At 58.2% G+C, this 17,341-nt stretch overlaps 3 protein-coding genes across 3 annotated transcripts in view; 1 reads left to right on the top strand and 2 right to left on the bottom strand.

The window, feature by feature from the left end:
* Positions 1-9,176, top strand: part of BSPRY (B-box and SPRY domain containing) — an 11,539-nt gene extending 2,363 nt beyond the window's left edge. Inside the window, exons 2-6 of the mRNA XM_014308127.2 lie at positions 43-176; positions 1,068-1,298; positions 2,919-2,944; positions 4,066-4,190; positions 8,562-9,176. Of these exons, the coding sequence (XP_014163602.2) occupies positions 43-176; positions 1,068-1,298; positions 2,919-2,944; positions 4,066-4,190; positions 8,562-9,091 (1,046 nt within the window). The 3' untranslated portion in view covers positions 9,092-9,176. The remainder of the gene's footprint in view (positions 1-42; positions 177-1,067; positions 1,299-2,918; positions 2,945-4,065; positions 4,191-8,561) is intronic.
* Positions 9,177-10,443: 1,267 nt separating this feature from the next.
* On the bottom strand, positions 10,444-11,815 carry HDHD3 (haloacid dehalogenase like hydrolase domain containing 3). Its single transcript, XM_005423789.2, has one exon. It carries the CDS (start codon positions 11,308-11,310, stop codon positions 10,594-10,596), a length of 717 nt encoding a protein of 238 aa, XP_005423846.1. The 5' UTR covers positions 11,311-11,815; the 3' UTR covers positions 10,444-10,593.
* Positions 11,816-11,884: 69 nt separating this feature from the next.
* ALAD (aminolevulinate dehydratase) overlaps positions 11,885-17,341 on the bottom strand; it is a 7,620-nt gene continuing 2,163 nt past the window's right edge. Inside the window, exons 2-12 of the mRNA XM_005423828.3 lie at positions 16,217-16,358; positions 16,003-16,053; positions 15,226-15,322; positions 14,754-14,889; positions 14,283-14,366; positions 14,017-14,105; positions 13,666-13,721; positions 12,922-13,009; positions 12,358-12,444; positions 12,074-12,203; positions 11,885-11,994 (exon numbers count right to left, since the gene is read on the bottom strand). Coding sequence (XP_005423885.1) covers positions 11,921-11,994; positions 12,074-12,203; positions 12,358-12,444; positions 12,922-13,009; positions 13,666-13,721; positions 14,017-14,105; positions 14,283-14,366; positions 14,754-14,889; positions 15,226-15,322; positions 16,003-16,053; positions 16,217-16,329 — 1,005 coding nt within the window. The 5' untranslated portion in view covers positions 16,330-16,358 and the 3' untranslated portion in view covers positions 11,885-11,920. The remainder of the gene's footprint in view (positions 11,995-12,073; positions 12,204-12,357; positions 12,445-12,921; positions 13,010-13,665; positions 13,722-14,016; positions 14,106-14,282; positions 14,367-14,753; positions 14,890-15,225; positions 15,323-16,002; positions 16,054-16,216; positions 16,359-17,341) is intronic.

The raw sequence follows: 17,341 nt of genomic DNA, 5'->3' as shown, positions 1-17,341 counted from the left end.
GGGACCGGGCGGGTGTGGCTGTGGGCTCGGGGCCCCGTCCAGCCCCGCGCCCATCCCCGCGCTGCTCCGTGCCCCAGAACAAGCTCGTGGAGCGCTGCGAGCGGATCCAGCTGCAGAGCGCGGCCATCGGCCGGCACGTGGACGAGGTGCTGCCTGCCAAAGACCAGGGCGTCCAGGTGAGTCCCGGGGCTGGCCCTGCCTGCTCCCTGCTCGCCATTCCTGGAAGGCATGCTCAGCTCCCAGGGGGGAAACGTCGGGATGCGGCTGTGGAAACGGAATGCCAGGGTGTGCCTGGAATTCCTGCTTAATTTGCCTAGAAAATGTTCACAGACAATGGTGTGAGTGTACAACAATCACACATCCTACTAGGATCAGTGCCTTAGAATTCCTAGGTTTATTTTATTTGTTCCTTGCTGTCACTGAGAATGAGGACAAAGGACAGTGATAGAATCATAGAATCCCAGACTGGTTTGGGTTGGAAGGAACCTTAAAAACTACTCAGTTTCAACCCTCTACTATTGGCAGGGACACATCCCACTATCCCAGGGTGCTCCAAGTTCCATCCAGCCTGGCTTTGGACACTTGCAGGGGCAGCCACAGCTTCTCTGGGCCCTTGCAAGGAAAATTGCTTCCCAATATCCCATCTAACCCTGCCCTCTGGCAGTGGGAAGCCATTCCCTCTTGTCCTATCTCTCCAGGCTCTTGTCCCATGTCCCTCTCCAGCCGTCCTGGAGCCCCTTTAGGCACTGGAAGGGACTGTAAGTTCTCCCTGGCATCTTTCCTTCAGGCTGAGCACCCCCAGCTGTCTGAGCCTGTTCTCCTGTTTCTCACCCAGAGTGAATCTCTGGAGATTTGCTGAAGGACAGGACTCTGGTCCCTCACAGGTTGTCACTTAGGTACTGGGGCTGGCTGAGGAGGCAGTGGGCAGGTTTGGGCTGATATGGTGCTGTGGGCTCAGTTAACAGAGTAGCACCAATGGCTGAGCCCCAGGAGCACGGGCAGAGCAGCTGGGGCTGCTCTCGGGGCTGGGGCAGGGCTGATGCTGCCGCTGTGTCCTTGCGTGGCAGAGCGCGGCCAGCGCGGCGCGGGAGCTGGTGGTGCAGAGGCTGCTCCTGGTGGGGAAGGCCTGCGAGAACGAGGAGCAGCGGCTGCTGGAGAGGGTGCACGCCGAGGAGGAGAGGGCACACCAGAGCATCCTCACCCAGCAGGTGCACTGGACAGAGGCTCTGCACAAGCTGGGTGCCCTCCGCACCTACCTGGTGGACATGATCACCAACCTGGATGACCAGGGCCTGCTGGTGAGTGCTGTGAGTCAGGCAGCCCAGAGCTGACCTGTACTTCTTGTTGTGGGACTTGAATGCAGAGTTCAGCAGCTGCTGTGCTGCCAGCAGGGAGGCAGAGGTGGGCAGGACATCAAGAATTCACAGAGTTCACAGGTGAAGGATCACACACAGAAATCACACAAAGAATCACTGGGTTCGAAGAGACCTTAAAGATCATCAAGTCCAACCCAGCCCCAACACCTCAACTAAACCCTGGCACCCAGTGCCACATCCAGGATTTTTTTAAACACATCCAGGGATGGTGACTCCACCACCTCCCTGGACAGGCCATTTGCAGACATTTCCAGGTCTGGCTCAGGGAACCTCCTTGACCTGATCCTGATAAGCCCCTGTGGTTTCCTAGTGGTTCCTAGAGCATCTGCTCTACCTGATCCTGTTCTTGCTTGCAGTGAGGTCCAGAACCACCCACATTCAGGTCTCCAAATTCTGGGCTTGTAGTTGCCCTTAGGCTGGCCAGCCAGGACAGCTCTGGGTTGTGAGCTGCTCTTACAACAGTTAGTTGTGCCACCAGTTTTCTAGTGTCTAGTTAATCAAAACTGACCCTTGGGAACACCTGCAGCTCTTCTGGAAAGTCCCCTGTGTTGCCTGGCTTAGCCCTGTTAGGGATATTTGCTGTGCAGAGCAGCCTGTGCTTCCCCTTGCTCAGTTCCTTCTCTGGTTATTGAATCATCTGGGCTCACCCAGATGATTCCTCTCATTTAGATGTGAGCAGGACCTCTGCCTTGCCACCACCATGCTCAGCCTCTGCTTCCCACGTGTAAATTTGTCAGGAGGGGAACAAAAGTTTGGCTTGGAAAACAGACCCAATCCCATGGAAAGAGGGCAGATGCTCCTTTGGTGGAAAAGGCAGTTCCTATCCTGCCCCAGCACCTTAGTGTGCTGGGCTGTAACTGCACCATAGAGAGGAGAGGTTGGAGACCAGGCTCCATCAGCTGCCTGTGGCAGAGAGCAGCCACACCCTCAGTTTGTCCTTCTGGAAGGGAATTAGGGGTTCATGTGTTCTCCACCTTGGGCTGTCAGTGTTGGTACTTGTGCCTATCTGGAATCAACACATGGCATGCCACAGGAAAGCTGAAGGCATGCAAAGTGCCCTGCTTGGATTTGAGCAGGGATCAGGTATTTCCTTATCACTTTGCTGTACCTTGAGAGTGCCTCATGCCCAGCAGGTACAGAAACAAGTGGGACTGACCATGAGGTCAGCTGACTCTTGGCTTAGTCCCTCTGCAGCCTCCCTCCTTTGCTGGAAGCCCTGGGGTTGTTTGTTGGGAGCACAGGCTGTTCCTGCAGCCTGCCCTAGTGGGGTGGGGACAGAGAGGGAGCAGCAGACAGTGTCCCAGCCACATGTGCGATGTGTTGCCTTCAGCCATTCCCACTCATTTTCAGAGTTAGGAATGCTGCAGGTGAAGAAAATGGCTGTTGGATGCTCCTGCTGCTCCCCAGGGCTGGGGTTGAGGTGAGGGGTGGCTTCTCTGGGTCAGGAAGGGGAACACTGCTCCCAGGTCCTGGGGTTGTTGTGTTTGGGGTGTCTTCTGTGGGGATTTAAGCTCTGATGACTCTTTCTCTCCTTGTTCCCAGCGTGCAGAGCAAGAGATCTTCGAGAGGTCAGTACCTGGCTGCTCCTGCTCCTTTCCCTGAGCCTGCTCTAAGCTTTCCCTGCTCCTGCTCCACACCTGCATCCCCACAGCTCCTGTGCTGTGTGCCATGACTCAGGCACACCATGACATCTCCTTTGTCCCTTGTGCTGCTTTTGTTGTGGACAAGGACAGAGCACAGAGATGCCAGCGTGACCTGTTGTCTCTGCTCCTTGTGCTGTGCTGCACCTGGAGATGCTCCATGTGCTTTCCCAGATCAGCAGTCCTTGCTTCTGGGAGAACTTCTGCAGCTCCTCAGAAAACCCCAGGGCTTGCTGGGGGCTGGAGCAGGCCTGTGCCAGGCTGTTGGCAGCAGCTGGGATGGTCTGTGCTCCATGTAGGGGGTGGCTGGCACAGCATCTCCCCACCTCTGCAAGGGCAGGGAGAGCTAGCTGCAGGTCCCAGTGTCCCCAACAGCCCTATCACTGACACTGGGCTGCCCTTCCTGAGGAAGTACCTTGGTGGCTGTGTTTTTATTTAATCGATTTCATTTTATTTGAGTCATTTATTTCTGTGGCTGCTGTGAGGGTACTGCCCCTGGCTGCACTGTGCTGCCCAGAGGGCCTGTGGGGGTATTTGTGCCTGTGGGGAGTATGGAATGTGCCCCAGCACATCCCCAGCAGCCTGTGCCACAGCCTGTCCTCACAACCAGGAGTTCTGCAGGCCACAGGAGCCAGCAAAGCCCTGGCTCTGTGCTGGGTGTAACCTGGTGTCGTGGCTTGCTCTGTGCCCAGACTGTGGGGCTGTGGCAATAGAGGGAAATCTGATTCTCTGCCTGTTCATTGTGCTCCCCTGGTACCCTGATGGCTGCTCTCAGACACATCTATTTACCCTGTGTCTGCTGAGTGAGGAGCTGTTGACTCAGGCTGCTGGGATGTGTTTTACAACACTGCAGCCCTTTCACCAGGAACTGTGAGCAGAGCCAACCGAAAGTATCACTCGGGGTGAGAGCTGGCCAGACACCCCTGCTGTGGTCTCTCTGCAGCCAGAGCTCCTCTTTAACCTCTGCCATACCTCCTTGTAATCTTTTAAACACCTCCCAGCACAATAAATCATTGTATTTTGAAACAGCTCCTGTTTTCCTTTGCTAGGACGGAGGTGGCGGAGGGAATCTTGGAGCCCCAGGAGTCCCTGAAGTTAAACTTTAATCAGAGCTGTGTTCAGAGTCCACTGCTGCATCGACTGTGGGCCTGTGCTGTGCTCTGCTGCCTCACAGGTCAGTGTCTTGCTCAGATCTCTCATGCTCCAGGGATACCTGCACCCTCACTCGTGTTGTGCCCAGAGAAACACCCTGATGCTGTGTCCAAACTTCCTCACACTGTGTCCTGCCCCTCTGCTCTCCCAGCCCCTGCTTGTTTCTTGGAGCCCATTCAGGGAGGCAGCACAGCTGTGGGAGGTGTAGGGGGTGGCTCCAAGCACTTGTGGCTCAGGGAAGAACTGGAGTTTGAAAAGATTGTGTGTTCTATCAGCTCTGTGGCTTTAACGTTGTGTGGTTTCGTTTGCTGTTTCCTGAGTTTCTGGGTGACAGCAGTGAAGCTGATGCTGCTGTGGGAATCTCTGTTACAGAAATCTCTGTTCACAACGTTTAGCATTGGGCTGCTGGGGACTTTGAGAGGGTGATTTCCTCTGGGGGTGTCTGTGATACTGCTCAGTGCAGGGGGCAGTGAGTAGATGGGGCAGCATTCTGATCACACGCTGAGGTTGTGGCTGTGCACGAGCTGGTGGTTCTGGAGGTGTTTGTGCTCTGGCTCAGCCCCTGCTGTGCAGCTGAGGCTGCACTGGAGGCATTTGCCAGGCCACTGACAGCCTCTGGGACTGGTTTACCTGGTTGGTGCTGGCAGCAGGGTAAGCAAGGAAAGACATTTTTCCCCTGGCTGTGATGTGCTTGAATGGCTGGTTGTGAAATGTTTGCTTTTACTCTGGTTTCAGTCTGTTAGAGTATTTCAAATGCATTTTTTGTTTCTCAGAGATGGCAATATCCTTCATAATTTGCCTTGTGAACAATCCCTAGCGTGGTTTTTCCAAAGCTGCTGTACAAACTTCTGATTTCTGCTCATCTTGCTGTGACTCTGATGAGCTGTTTCCAGTTTTTCCCTGTTTCCAGGCCTGTCTTCAAACTCTGCACTTCAGGCTTTTATTGCTCTTGTGGTTTGAAGTATTAGCTTGAGACTCCATGCCTATCAAGCACTACCATCATATGTTTATCTACTGCAAATTCTGGTGTTGCTCTCCCTCTGTGATTAATTTCCCTCTTTGGGATCTGTGAGTGCTGGCAATTGAGGAAAGTGTCCCTGGAGGGGCTGGGACTGGGTGATCTTTAGTGTCCCTTCCAGCCCATATCACTCTGTGATTCTGTGCCAGCCCCTGCAGCGGTGCATTGACAGTGTCACAGAATCCCAGAATTGTTCAGGCTGGAAAAGACCTCTAAGAGCATCCAGTCCAACCTGTGATCACCTCCTTGTCACCCAGCCCAGAGCGCTGACTGCCAGGTCCAGCTGTGCCTTGGACATCTCCAGGGCTGGTCATTCCTCCACCTCCCAGGGCAGTCCCTTCCAGTATTTAACAGCCCATTCAGTGAAGAAATTCTTCCTGAAAGAGTCAGTGAAGCAGGTTCTCAATGTTCAGAGCTGTGGAGTCAAACAGGAACCCTTTCCTAATTTTCTTTGCTGGGACAGAATTTTTGTAAGGATTCCTCTCCCAACAGTATCTCTGTGAAATGTAATGACTTTAGGGCGTTTGATTCTTGTGGTGGGTGTGCTGATGCATTTATTACACAGGAATCTCATTCTCTTTGGGTTTTTTTGAGTGTGTGGTTACATTTCACATGTCATTACTGCATGCTGAGGATGCCTGGTGTATCCTTGTGGATCTCATCAGTCCCCAGGCCACCCTGGACCAAGCCTTAGAGATTTAATATTAACAGCAGTGGTCTGAGCTTGCCTTAAGACACGGTAATGTGAAGTGTCACTCTGTAGTCCCTTCTCCCGAAGGCAGGTGAGCAGGTGGCTGTCTTGTTTAATTGCTTGAAAACAGAAAATTCCAAGCCTTGATGGCTCACTCCATAACCTCTAAAATACTTGGAAAGCAGCTGCAAAATAGCCTCTATTTCACTCTCAAAAATAAACATGATTCCTTTGGTGCCTTCACCTGGCATCCAGCCTTCTGCATCACTTCTGTTTGGGGTTGGCAGCTTCTTCCTTACACCACAAGGTGATGTAAATCTCCTGGCACCGTTTTGGGAGGGATCTCAGTTCATGGGAACTTGGATTTTTAAAAGCAGCCAGATGTGCTGCAGCTCACACAAATGTGCTACCCAGAGCTGTTAACCATGGGAATTCATTGTCCCAATATCCATCATGTCCCAAGGCCACCCTGATGGATACAGGACACAGAGAAAATAAACTTGGGGGCGAGATGAATTCCCAGTGGAATCATTCATCAGAATTATATGTGAAAATCCAGATTTAATCATGACAAAACACTTATGTGAGGGGCAAAATCTGCTGATCTGAATTGCTGTGCTGTTACTTTGCCAGCACTTCCCCTCCCTCAGATGCTCCCCTGGAACTGCAGCTGCACAGCAGAGCAGTGTGGGTGTCACTGGGGTGCTGTGGACCACCAGGATGCAGCCTTGGGTCAGCTGTGTGTGGCACCACAGGAGGTTTAGTGCCCTCCTTCTGCCAGAGGAAGCTAAGGTCTGGTGCTGCTGTGTTTTCTATGAATTCAGAGCAGCTTTGGCTTCCTGGAAAGCCGCAGCGTGGGCAGCCCCAGAGCCCTGTGGAGAGCTCAGCCTTGGCTGCTGTGTGGGGAAATAAATCATCAGATGAATGAGGCTGGCAGCTCCTAGGAAGTGCTGGCTTCAGCTCCTCTTTGGGCTCACTCTTGCTTGCAATAACTCCTACCTAACATGCACAGGTGCATGGCACCGATTTGCAAAGGGAAAATTCAGCCTCTGTTCATCTGCCAGGGAGCAGCTGGGCAGGTGCAGCCTGAGGAAACCCTGGAGCATTGCTGGTTCTGGGTGCTGTTTGCTGCTAGAGAGATGCTGACCTGGGTCCTGGAGCAGGCTTGGCTCTGGGATGACCCTGTTGAGGTCATCCTTTGGTTCTTCAAGGGCTCATTGTGCTGTGCTCTGGATGCTGAGCAGAAGGTGTTGGGCAATGGCTGGCACTGGCATGATGGGGTAGAGCTGCTGGCAGGGATGGCAGAGGCACTGAGTCACCCCTCCAGCCCTGTTTCCATGGTGGTTTAAGACCTAAAATTAATAAAGTGAGGTTGGGGGAAGGCAGGGCAAGGAGGGGCACCTGCTGGCAGGAACTGGGTCTCCTCAGGAGCAGATGAGTCTGCTGGGCATCAGCCTCACCCCTGCTTCACAAATTTAGGGACTGAGGGGTCACAGGGGGAAGCATGCAGCCAGGGCAGGGCACCATGATCTTAGAGGTCTTTTCCAACCTTGACAGTCCTGTGATTCCATGACTTTGAAGTGGTGCAGACCCACAGTGGGTGCAGTGTCCTCTGGCCAGCCTGGGCTGCTACTGGCTGGGTTTGTGCAGCTGGGCACCCTCTTCTTTCACAGCTAAGCCAGATCCAGTCACAGCCATGCTCAGCTCTAAGCCTGGTGCCAGCTCCCTGTGCTGCTCCCAGCACCTCAGGGTGGGTTGATCAACACCTGGGGCTTTGTAGCAGGAAAGAGATTTCCCTGCCCGGCCCTCTCCAGTCCTGTTTTTCCAGCTTTGCAGGTTTTCTGCACACAGCCCTCCCAGGCTTGCCAGGCACTTGGCTTCCCTGGCTGGGGGAGGAGCAGCCAGGTCCTGCTCACCCACTGTGGGGGTGGAAAAGGACAGGAACAGGTTTGGATCTCTCCCAAAAGTGGGGTGAGCCAAACCTGCTAAGTTCTGTTCTGTGGGGGGTCAGGCCAGGGTCAGAGGAAGATGAGCAGGGCCTTTAGTGCAAGGTGGAGAGGTGTCTGGTGAGTCTGGGCTTTGGTGAGTCTCTGCCTTTGTTCTGGCCCTGGCTGAGAGGAGGAGCTGTGGCACCCAGCCTGAGCCCCCAGCACTGTCACCCTGGGGAGCAGAGGGGCCCCAGGAGCGGTGTGTGAGGAGAGGGTGGTTGTGCTTGTGTTTCTCACAGCCATGGCTACCTCAGCTGGTTCAGGTGGTGGCCACTGTGTCAGTGCTCATCACCTCGAGGAGGAGCAGCCAGGTCCTGCTCACCCACTGTGGGGGTGGAAAAGGACAGGAACAGGTTTGGATCTCTCCCAAAAGTGGGGTGAGCCAAACCTGCTAAGTTCTGTTCTGTGGGGGGTCAGGCCAGGGTCAGAGGAAGATGAGCAGGGCCTTTAGTGCAAGGTGGAGAGGTGTCTGGTGAGTCTGGGCTTTGGTGAGTCTCTGTTCTGGCCCTGGCTGAGAGGAGGAGCTGTGGCACCCAGCCTGAGCCCCCAGCACTGTCACCCTGGGGAGCAGAGGGGCCCCAGGAGCGGTGTGTGAGGAGAGGGTGGTTGTGCTTGTGTTTCTCACAGCCATGGCTACCTCAGCTGGTTCAGGTGGTGGCCACTGTGTCAGTGCTCATCACGTGGCTTCTCTTGCAGGCTCACAGGAGATTCACATCGATGAGAAAACCCTGAGCCCCCACCTCAGCCTGTCAGAAGACAAGAGAACCCTGACCTTCAGCCCCAAGAAAGCAAAGGTGGACTCGGGCTGCCCCGAGCGGTTTGACCACTGGCCCAACGCTTTGGCCACTGCACCTTTCCACTCGGGGGTGTGTGCCTGGAAGGTCAGTGTGGAGCAGAGCTGTGCCTACAAGCTGGGGGTGTGCTACAGCTCCGTGCCCAGGAAGGGCTCTGCCAACGAAGGCCGCCTGGGCTTCAACGCCGCCTCCTGGGTGTTCTCACGCTACGACAAAGAATTCCGGTTCCTGCACGCGGGGCAGCCCCAGCCCGTGGAGCTGATCAAGGCCCCGGCAGAGATCGGGGTCCTGCTGGACTTTGCAGGGGGGGAGCTGCTCTTCTACGACCCTGACTCCTGCACCATCCTCTTCTCCCACCGCCAGGCCTTCCTGGAGCCCGTGTTCCCTGTCTTTGCCGTGGCACACCAGAGCATCTCGCTCGGCCGTGTGTGACTGTGTGCTGTGCCCGGGGGAAGGGAGCCTGGGCAGGGCTGTGGCTGTGTCCAGGGCCCTTCAGACAACACCTGCCTTCACACTACACCTGTCCTCTTGTGTTCTCTGCAGCTTTCCTCTCGTCCCAGAGCCTACACTCTGTGCTGGGGTGAGGGGTCTGGGAATGCCTGCCTGGGCCAGCTACTCCTAGGTGAATTGTGTGGTTTCTGCCTCACCAAAGGCAGCTTTCCAGTCTGCTGGTGGGCTGGAAAAAAGAGCAGAAATAGTGAGAGATATGTATGGAGGAGTGGCAGGGAGGAGGCCCATGGAAAGGGACATAGTGTGCTCTACAACTCCTTGGCAGGAGAGTGGAGCTGGGGGCGTCAGGCTCTGCTCCCAAGCAATGGTGAAAGGACAAGAGGAAACGGCTTCAAGTTGTGCCAGGAGAGGTTTAGTTTGGATCATGGAGAAAATTCCTTCTCTGGGAGGGTGGTCAGGCCTTGGCACAGGCTGCCCAAGACAGTGATGGAGTCACCAACCCTGGAGGGGTTTCGAAGGTGTAGTGGATGTGGCACTTGACATGGTTTAATGGTGGCCTAGGCAGTGTTGGGGGAACAGCTGGACTCAATCCTAAATGTCTTTTCCAGCCTTAATGATTCTGTGATTCCCTGACTGGGGCACAGCTGGAGAAGCTTTTGGGAGGAGCTACCCCACTGCAGAGCAGGGATAGTACAGGGGGCTGTCCCCTGTGGGGGAACCATGCTGGGAGAGGGGCACTGCTGAGGGGTTGTGGCCATGTCCAGGCAGAGGAACAAGCAAAGACCAGCAGAAAGAAACCAAAACTGAGTGTCCCAAGGCAGTGGGGTTTGAGCGTAATGTGGTGCAAACATGGGGAGCTGATGGCAGCAGGCAGGGAGGAAGGAGAGGTGTAGGCCGGGAGTTGAGCCAGAGAAAGGGGTTTAAAATCATCTTTAAAGGGTCATCTTTATTTCTCACTACCTGAATCAGTAAAGTTTGTTAATTGGCAATTCATTAAGTGAAATTGCCCAGCTCCTGCCTGCCTACCGCTGTTGGGAAGAGGGGGGGATGTTGGTGAGATGGCAGAGCTGGGGTACACTGAGGGTGCAGGGCCTGGGCAGGGGTGTCCTGGGTGCTCTGTGTGGGTAAACCTTCCCTGGGACAGGGCCACCACTTGCACTGGGGGATGTTTAGGCCTGTCCCCAGGGTGACTGAGAAGGGATAAACCTCAGTGTCTGCAGCCATCTCCTGCCAGAATGAACCTCTGCAGTGACCCAGGCCCAGCCCTGTTAGGGGAAGACACCACAGCTGACCTTCTGTGGTGTTCTTAGAGCCACGAAACACATCTGCTCCACTGCTGGGCATCAGAAATGTTTTATTGCATGAACACTCCTGCTCCACAGGCAGCTCAGACTTGTTGCTCTTCCCTGAACACCTGGCAGCAAGAAATCTCATGTCAGGACAGTTCAGCACTGGCAGCACCACTGGACCCCTCCGAACCGCAGCTACTCCTTCTCGATGCGAGCCAGGAGGTGGCTGAGCGTGGGCAGGACGTGCTCGGGGGGCACCTGCGGCCCCTCGGCCTGCCCGGCCGCCCGCAGCAGGAAGCTGTGCATGCCCGCGGCCCGGGCCGCCCGGTAATCCCGGCTGTAGTCATCGCCGATGTGAGCCGCCTGCTCGGGCCGGGCCCCGCCGAGCCGCAGCGCCTGCTCGAAGATCCTCCCGTCCGGCTTGGCGAAGCCCGCGGCCTCGGAGGTGAGCACGAACTCGAAGTGGTGCCGCAGGTTGCAGTGCGAGAGGATGTCTTCCAGCCGCCTGTCGAAGTTGGACACCACTCCCATGCGGAAGCCGAGCTGGCGACACCGGCTCAGGGTCTCGGCCGCTCCCGGCAGCAGCTCCCAGGTGTTGGAGCTGCGGTAGTCGCGGTAGAGCTTCTCCGCCAGCTTCGTCAGGGCTGCCTCGTCCTGCACGCCCGAGAGCCGGAAGCTCTGTTTGATAACATCCAGCCACCACTGCCGGGAGCTGAGCCCCTGGCCGTGGCCGTAGTTGGGGAAGCGCCGGCTCTGGGCTCCGTACACCTCGCGGAAGGAGCGCCCCAGAGCCTCGGGCTGCACCTGCAGCCCCTGGGCCCGGGCCTCGGCCGCGTAGCTCTGGCCCACGGACTGCCGCAGCCGCAGCAGCGTGTCCTTCACGTCCCAGGTCAGCAGGCGCAGCCGGAGCATGGCCTCAGCAGCGCCCGGGGACACCGCCGAGCCCGCGGTGCCACTCACATCCGAGGGCTGCGGGCACCCCGGCCTTTTGTCCGCCCCAGTACGAGCGTCGGTGTCCCTCCGGCGGGGCTCAGGGCCTCTGGGGTCAGCACGGAGGCGCGGCAGGGAGGGCAAACCCTGCTCCGAGTGCCAGGGGCAAAGTCTGCCAGGCCGGGGCACTGACACTCCCCACGTGGGTGCCGCAGACGGGGCGAGCTGGGGCACCGGGGCTGGACCCGGGCTGGGGGTCAGGGGCACGGCCGGGGTGTCTGGGGAGGCTGTCGGGGCACAGCCGGGGTGTCGGGGGCGGGAGCACCGCTGGAACGCAGGTGCAGGCTCGCGGTGTCCCCGCGGGTCTCGGAGGTGGGGGCGGTGCCGGCGCTCACCGGGCCGAGCTCCCGGTGCGCGGGGGCTGCGGGCTGGGGGGGCGCGCAGTGCCGGGGCCCACCTGCGCCGCTGCCCGGAAAGGCCGCCCCTACCGGAGAACCCGCCCCTGCCGGAATTCCCTCCCATCCCGGAGAACCCGCCCCTACCGGAATTCCCTCCCCTCCCGGAGAACCCGCCCCGGCCGCAATGGCCGCGCTCAGTGCCGGCCCGCCGCCTCCCGCAGCCAGCGCAGCAGCTGCGGTGTGAAGTAGGTGATGATGATGTCGGCCCCTGCGGAGAGACGAGACGCTGGAGCCAGCCTGGGGACACACGGGGGATAGAGAGGGGGACACGGGGGCCGCAGCCTCACCTGCGCGCCTGAAGGCCGTGATCGCCTCCTGCACCGCCGCCTCCAGGCTGAAGGCGCCGGCCTGCGCCCCGTGCCACAGCATGGCGAACTCCCCCGAGACGTGGTACACGGCCAGCGGGTGCGTGGGGTGCTGCGGGAGCGGGTCAGTGCTGGGGACAGCCCGGGCCGCGGCACAGAACCCACAGCCGCGGTGGGTTCCGCACACCCCCGCTGCTCCAGCGCCCTCCCCGCACACAGAACCCACAGCCCCCAGCCAGAGCCCTCCCTGCCCCGCAGGTTCTCACCCGAGCCTTGACGTCCCTCACGAGGTCCAGGTAGGGCATCCCCGGCTTCACCATCAGCGTGTCCGCGCCCTCCCGCACATCCCGGTCCTGCCACGGCAGCGCGGGGACAAGAACAGCTTGTTTTTGCCCAGGAGTTTGGAGCCGTGGTGGTTTTCCCCAGGAGGGAGTGCAGGAGGCTGTGAGCCCCTCATGGCCAAGGTGACTGGTGCTCCCCTCACCACACACATGGTGCCTGGGGAGAGCTGATGGCTTCGTGTCCCTGCACCTGACACCCCCGGCCAAGCAGGGCATGGGGACAGCAACTGCACAGCTCCCAGTGCTCAGCCCTCGGGCACACACTGGGACCAGCTCTGCCAGGCTGGTGGGCCTCGTGCTTCTTTGGCTCATGGAAGGAGAACACCAATGACCATTTGCCTCCCAACCTCTTGCTCGCCCCAAGCCCTGTGGGGTGCGATCACCCAGGCCCTATGTGAGGGTGTCCCACTCCACAGCCATACCCCCACAGCCCACAGTCACCCCACTGAGGGTGTCCCACCCCACAGCCCACAGTCACCCCACACTCACCACGGCGCGCAGGGCCAGCCCGCGGGCGCCCGGGGGCAGCTGGTAACAGCGCCGGTCCCCAAAGGCAGGTTTGGACAGCGCCGCGTCCCTGCAGAGGGCCAGAGGGCAGGGGGTGAGGAACCTCTGCCTCCCACCTCCTGCAGCTCCAGAAACACGAGGACAGGCCAGGACAAGCATCTGAGCCACTGAGCCAGAGCAAGGGGGCACTCCCAACACAGTTCAGCACCCAGGGATTGCTCTGGGAGGTCCTACAGGCCCAGGCTGGCCCTGGGAGCTGTTTCAACACCCACTGCCCCCCTCATGCCCAGAGTCTGGGTAAAATTATGTCGGGCTCTTTTCCAAGGTAGATTCCTTGGGGATACCCGGTCGGGGTCAGGCTGTTCTTGGGACAAGGTCTAACAGCTGACTCAGCTGAGGCTTGTCCATGAAGTCACCCTGTGGGGCAGCACTGACTGCTGACTCCTGACTGCTCCTGGAAGCTGCAGGCAGCTCCCTCTGCCTGCCTTGCCACCAGCACCTGAGCAGGTGAAGGGTTGGGATGGAAGATCACCCTTCAGTGACCTTGCTGCCAGCCAGCCTCTTCTGGGCAAGTCCTTTTTTGCATGGAGAAGTAGGAGTAGGGTGCTGAAAAATGACCAGTGTGGCCTCACGTGCAGCCCAGGCTCTGGGCAAGCCCCTTTCCCAGATAACTCCCTGGGAATGCACTCCCAGCCAGCCTGGCCCCAGCTGGGCACACAGACCCACCTGAAGGGGCCGTAGAAGCACGAAGCAAACTTGGCACTGTAGCTCATCACCGAGACCTGCAGGGCAGAGAGGGGCTGTGAGGGCTGCGAGCTCAGGGCCACATCCCAGTGCTGGGACAGGAGACATTCCCTCCCACAGCTTCACCCTCCCCCTGCCACACATCTGGCACCTCACCATGCCTGGGCATTCCCCTCCAGCCAAGGGCATTCCCCTCCTGTGTGTGCCAGGGCAGGGCAATGCCCGTGGCACCAAGGGGGTTTTGCCCCTCCTGCCCCTTGCCCTGTCCCGCTGTGCTGCAGCCTCCCGTGGAGGTGGCTCGTGGCTCGTGGCACAAACAGGCCCCTGGCTCACCTTGTTGCCCAGGTCGTTGGAGATCAGTGCCTGCTTTATGGCTGCAATGCGCCCGTCCATCATGTCCGAGGGGGCCACGATGTGGCAGCCTGCAGGGACAGACAGCACAGGGGCACTGGGAACACTGGAGGCTCAGGTGCTGCCTGGACAGTGTGGGGGAGCACTCCCAGTTAGAGCCAGGCCCAGTCTGCTTTTGGATCTGCCCAAAGCAGAGAGGGGGAGCTCTGTGAGAGCCAATCTGGGGTGTCACTGCCCGGGCTCCCCACCTGCTTTGGCATAAGCCAGCGCCACCTCGGCCAGCCGCTGGCAGCTGAGCTCGTTCTGGATGGTGCCATCCTCACGCAGGATGCCTGGGAGACAAACCTGGGGTTACACAGTGGAGCTACTGTGGCTCTGGGGACAAGCTGAGGAGAAGCTCAGAGCAGCAGTGGGGAACTTGATGTGTTCAGGGAGGTGGATAAGGACCAGGAGCCTGCTGGGGATTGGACACAGCATGTGGGTGCTCCAGGGAAGGGAAGGCAGAGATGGGGAACACGGAGGGGTGCTCAGACTCAGGGGCCTGAGGGAGGGTCTGAACCACCCATGCCTCCCACCCTGTGGTCAAAACCCGGGAGAGGTTGCCCAGGCTCAACTACAGCAGTACAGGGAAGCCAAGTCTTGGAGCAGGAGCTGGCAAGACCGTCAGCAGAAAATGGCAAATCCCAGAGGCAGGAGAAGGCTCAGAGGCCCCTGCTCACCACAGTGCCCGTGTGAGGTGTAAGGACACAGGCAGACATCACAGGCAATCAGCAGCTCTGGGAAGGTGGAGTGGATCTTCCTGATGGCCTGGATGGCAGGAGTGCCCTCAGCATCAGCAGCAGAGCCTCTCTCGTCCTGTGAGGACACAAACACCTCAGCATGCACAGCTGACACTTACCACCAGCTCCTCCGTGGCAGCAGCTCTGCCCAGGAAGCATTTCCTGAACTTACAGGTGGGACCCTGTAAGGCTGGATGGTGGGACCCCACTGAGGGAAAAGGGTGAAGGGCAGCTAGGGCAGGTTTTGGGGCCACCTGCAGAGCTCTGGGGACTCTCTGGGTGTCACTGCAATATCCTATCACAGCCAGAGACCCTGAACTGCTCCTGTTTGATCAGGAGACCACTCCCACCCAGCACCCATTGCTCTGACAGCCCTGTGGCTCTCCCAGCACCCCCATACCCATGCACTGACCTTGTGCACCTTGCTGGGCACCCCAAAGATGAGCACACACTTGAGGCCGTCTTCGACAAGGGGCTGCAGCATCCCCTCCAGCTTGTTCACTCCATACCTGCAGGGCAAAGGGCAGCAGCTGCCAGGCACCCAGACCTGCCCTGTGGGGAGAGCTGCCCTGGGACTGGGATGCTGCTGCCCTGTGAGCAATCCAGTGTCACCAGGCAGTGCCTCCTGAACACTGGGAGGAACAATCTGAGCCCTTATCTGGGGCTCCAGGAACGCTATCAGCCCGGCAGGGACACTGCTCTGGAGGGATGGGCATACCCTGCCCTTGGATCCCTTATCTTGGTGGCCCTGGTGCAGCTCCAGCCCCCTTCCCATCACAGCAGCCCTGCCCAAAGCCCTGCTAACATGCAGCAGATGCAGAGAGGAGCTGCCAGCCCAGTGGGATCCAGTGCAGGACCAGATCCCACGTCCTTGCAGAGGTTTTCTGGCTGCTGCTGGAAACTCTGTCCAGTTCCAGCCTCCCTGTGTGCCCAGCCCACAGAGCCTGGGAGTGCTCTGGGACAGAGCCAGCCCCTGGTGCTGTCCCTCCCAGTACTGACACTTTTCCAGCATTCCCTGCATGATTCCCCCCACTCCCTCAGTGGATGAACATTCCCACCTTGTCTGATGCTGGGGATCTCCAAAGCAGGACCCAGAGGGTTGGAAGCCTCCCCCTGGCTCATGCTCAGGGCATAAATGAACCCTCCCCAGACACAGGGCACAGCAGTGACTGTGGGGCTGGATTCATACCTGGCTTGTCCAGGAAGGCTGGGAATTCGCTCCACGGCATCAGGGCTGTCACTGTGGGAGGTGGATGGGACAGAGACGTGAGAAAGAAGCCTCTCCCCCAGACTTGCCCACAGGAGCTCTGCATTTGTTTAGGAGCTCGGGGGGTGCGGGGATGGGCCCAGCCAGACGCCCTGAGGCAGGTCCATCCCTGCCCCGAGGGCTGGGGCTCACTCACGTGACAAAGATGGGGTAGATGAGGTTGGAGGCATCGAAGGTGGTGGCTGTGCACTGCCAGGAGCGCAGCACGGGGTGGAAGTAGCCGCTGTGGAGAACAGAGTCTGCCTGCATGGTGGGCTCTGCTGTCAGGGAAGGAGACTCTGAAACACCAAAACAAACAGCGGGGCCCTGGTGAGCTGCTGTTCTTGGCACACGTGAGGAGGGGCTGGGATCCAGGCAGCCCTGCAGGACTGACCCTGTCCCATGCCAGGCCATGAGCTGCAGCCCAGGCAGCTCCACCCCACCTACCCTGGGCACCCTGGGGTGCTGCAGGACCCCCATCAGCAGTCACAGCCCTTCCCATTAACAGGGCTGTCAGTGACTCCTCCCCACAAACCCCCCAGTTCTGTGTATGAAATCCCCATTTCCAGCCACTGACAACCTCCCCCAGCAGAACCACGCTCACCCTCTGCAGGTTCCTTTCCCTGAGCCCCAAGAGGGTCATTCTTCATTCATTTTACTTTTCCTTAGTGCTGAGAAATTGTGGTTTTGTATGGAGAGGATACAGAGCTGCTCTGTGTGATCTTTAAGGTCCTTTCCAACCCAAACCATTCCATGATTCCGTGTAGCACCACACAGGCTGCAGTGTGAAGGTGCAGTTACAGAAGAGGGGCACCTCCAGGAGCACTGGAGGAGAGAGGCACAGGACCATCCAGGGCTCTAAAGCTCTCACACAAGTCTCACAGGTGAACAACTCCAGCGGCCACTTACTGCTGGAGTTGGGCAAAACTGATTTCAGAGGTAACAAAACTCACCCATGAATCAATCATTAGCTATCTCATGGCTGAAGCTTCTTCTGTTTTATGTTTTACTCTCTAGCAGATCTAGTAGTAATTCTGTGATCAGCCCATTAAGGATTACATTTCCATGAGGGCCCAATTCCCCCCACCAGGCTGCAGGCAGATGTGATGGAAGGGGCCGTGGGAAGGGAGCTCTCCTGGGACGAGGTGTTTGGCTGCAGTGCAGAGCAGCAGCTGCACGACCCCAACAAGGGATTGTTTGTGCAGAGCAGCTCCAGGGACTGCTGGCTGCTCACACAGGGCCACATCCCCTGAACACCCTGTGCAGAGCAGCTCGGGTGCCC

The sequence above is a fragment of the Geospiza fortis genome, unplaced genomic scaffold (assembly GCF_000277835.1).
Source record: "Geospiza fortis unplaced genomic scaffold, GeoFor_1.0 scaffold85, whole genome shotgun sequence".
Classification (NCBI taxonomy): Eukaryota; Metazoa; Chordata; class Aves; order Passeriformes; family Thraupidae; genus Geospiza; species Geospiza fortis.
The sequence above is the reverse complement of the archived record's forward strand: the minus strand, read 5'-3'. Positions and strand labels throughout refer to the sequence as shown.

Coding starts and splice junctions, on each gene's coding strand:
- HDHD3 (XM_005423789.2), bottom strand. CDS start 11,310: ATGCTCCGGCTGCGCCTGCTGACCTGGGACGTGAAGGACACGCTGCTG.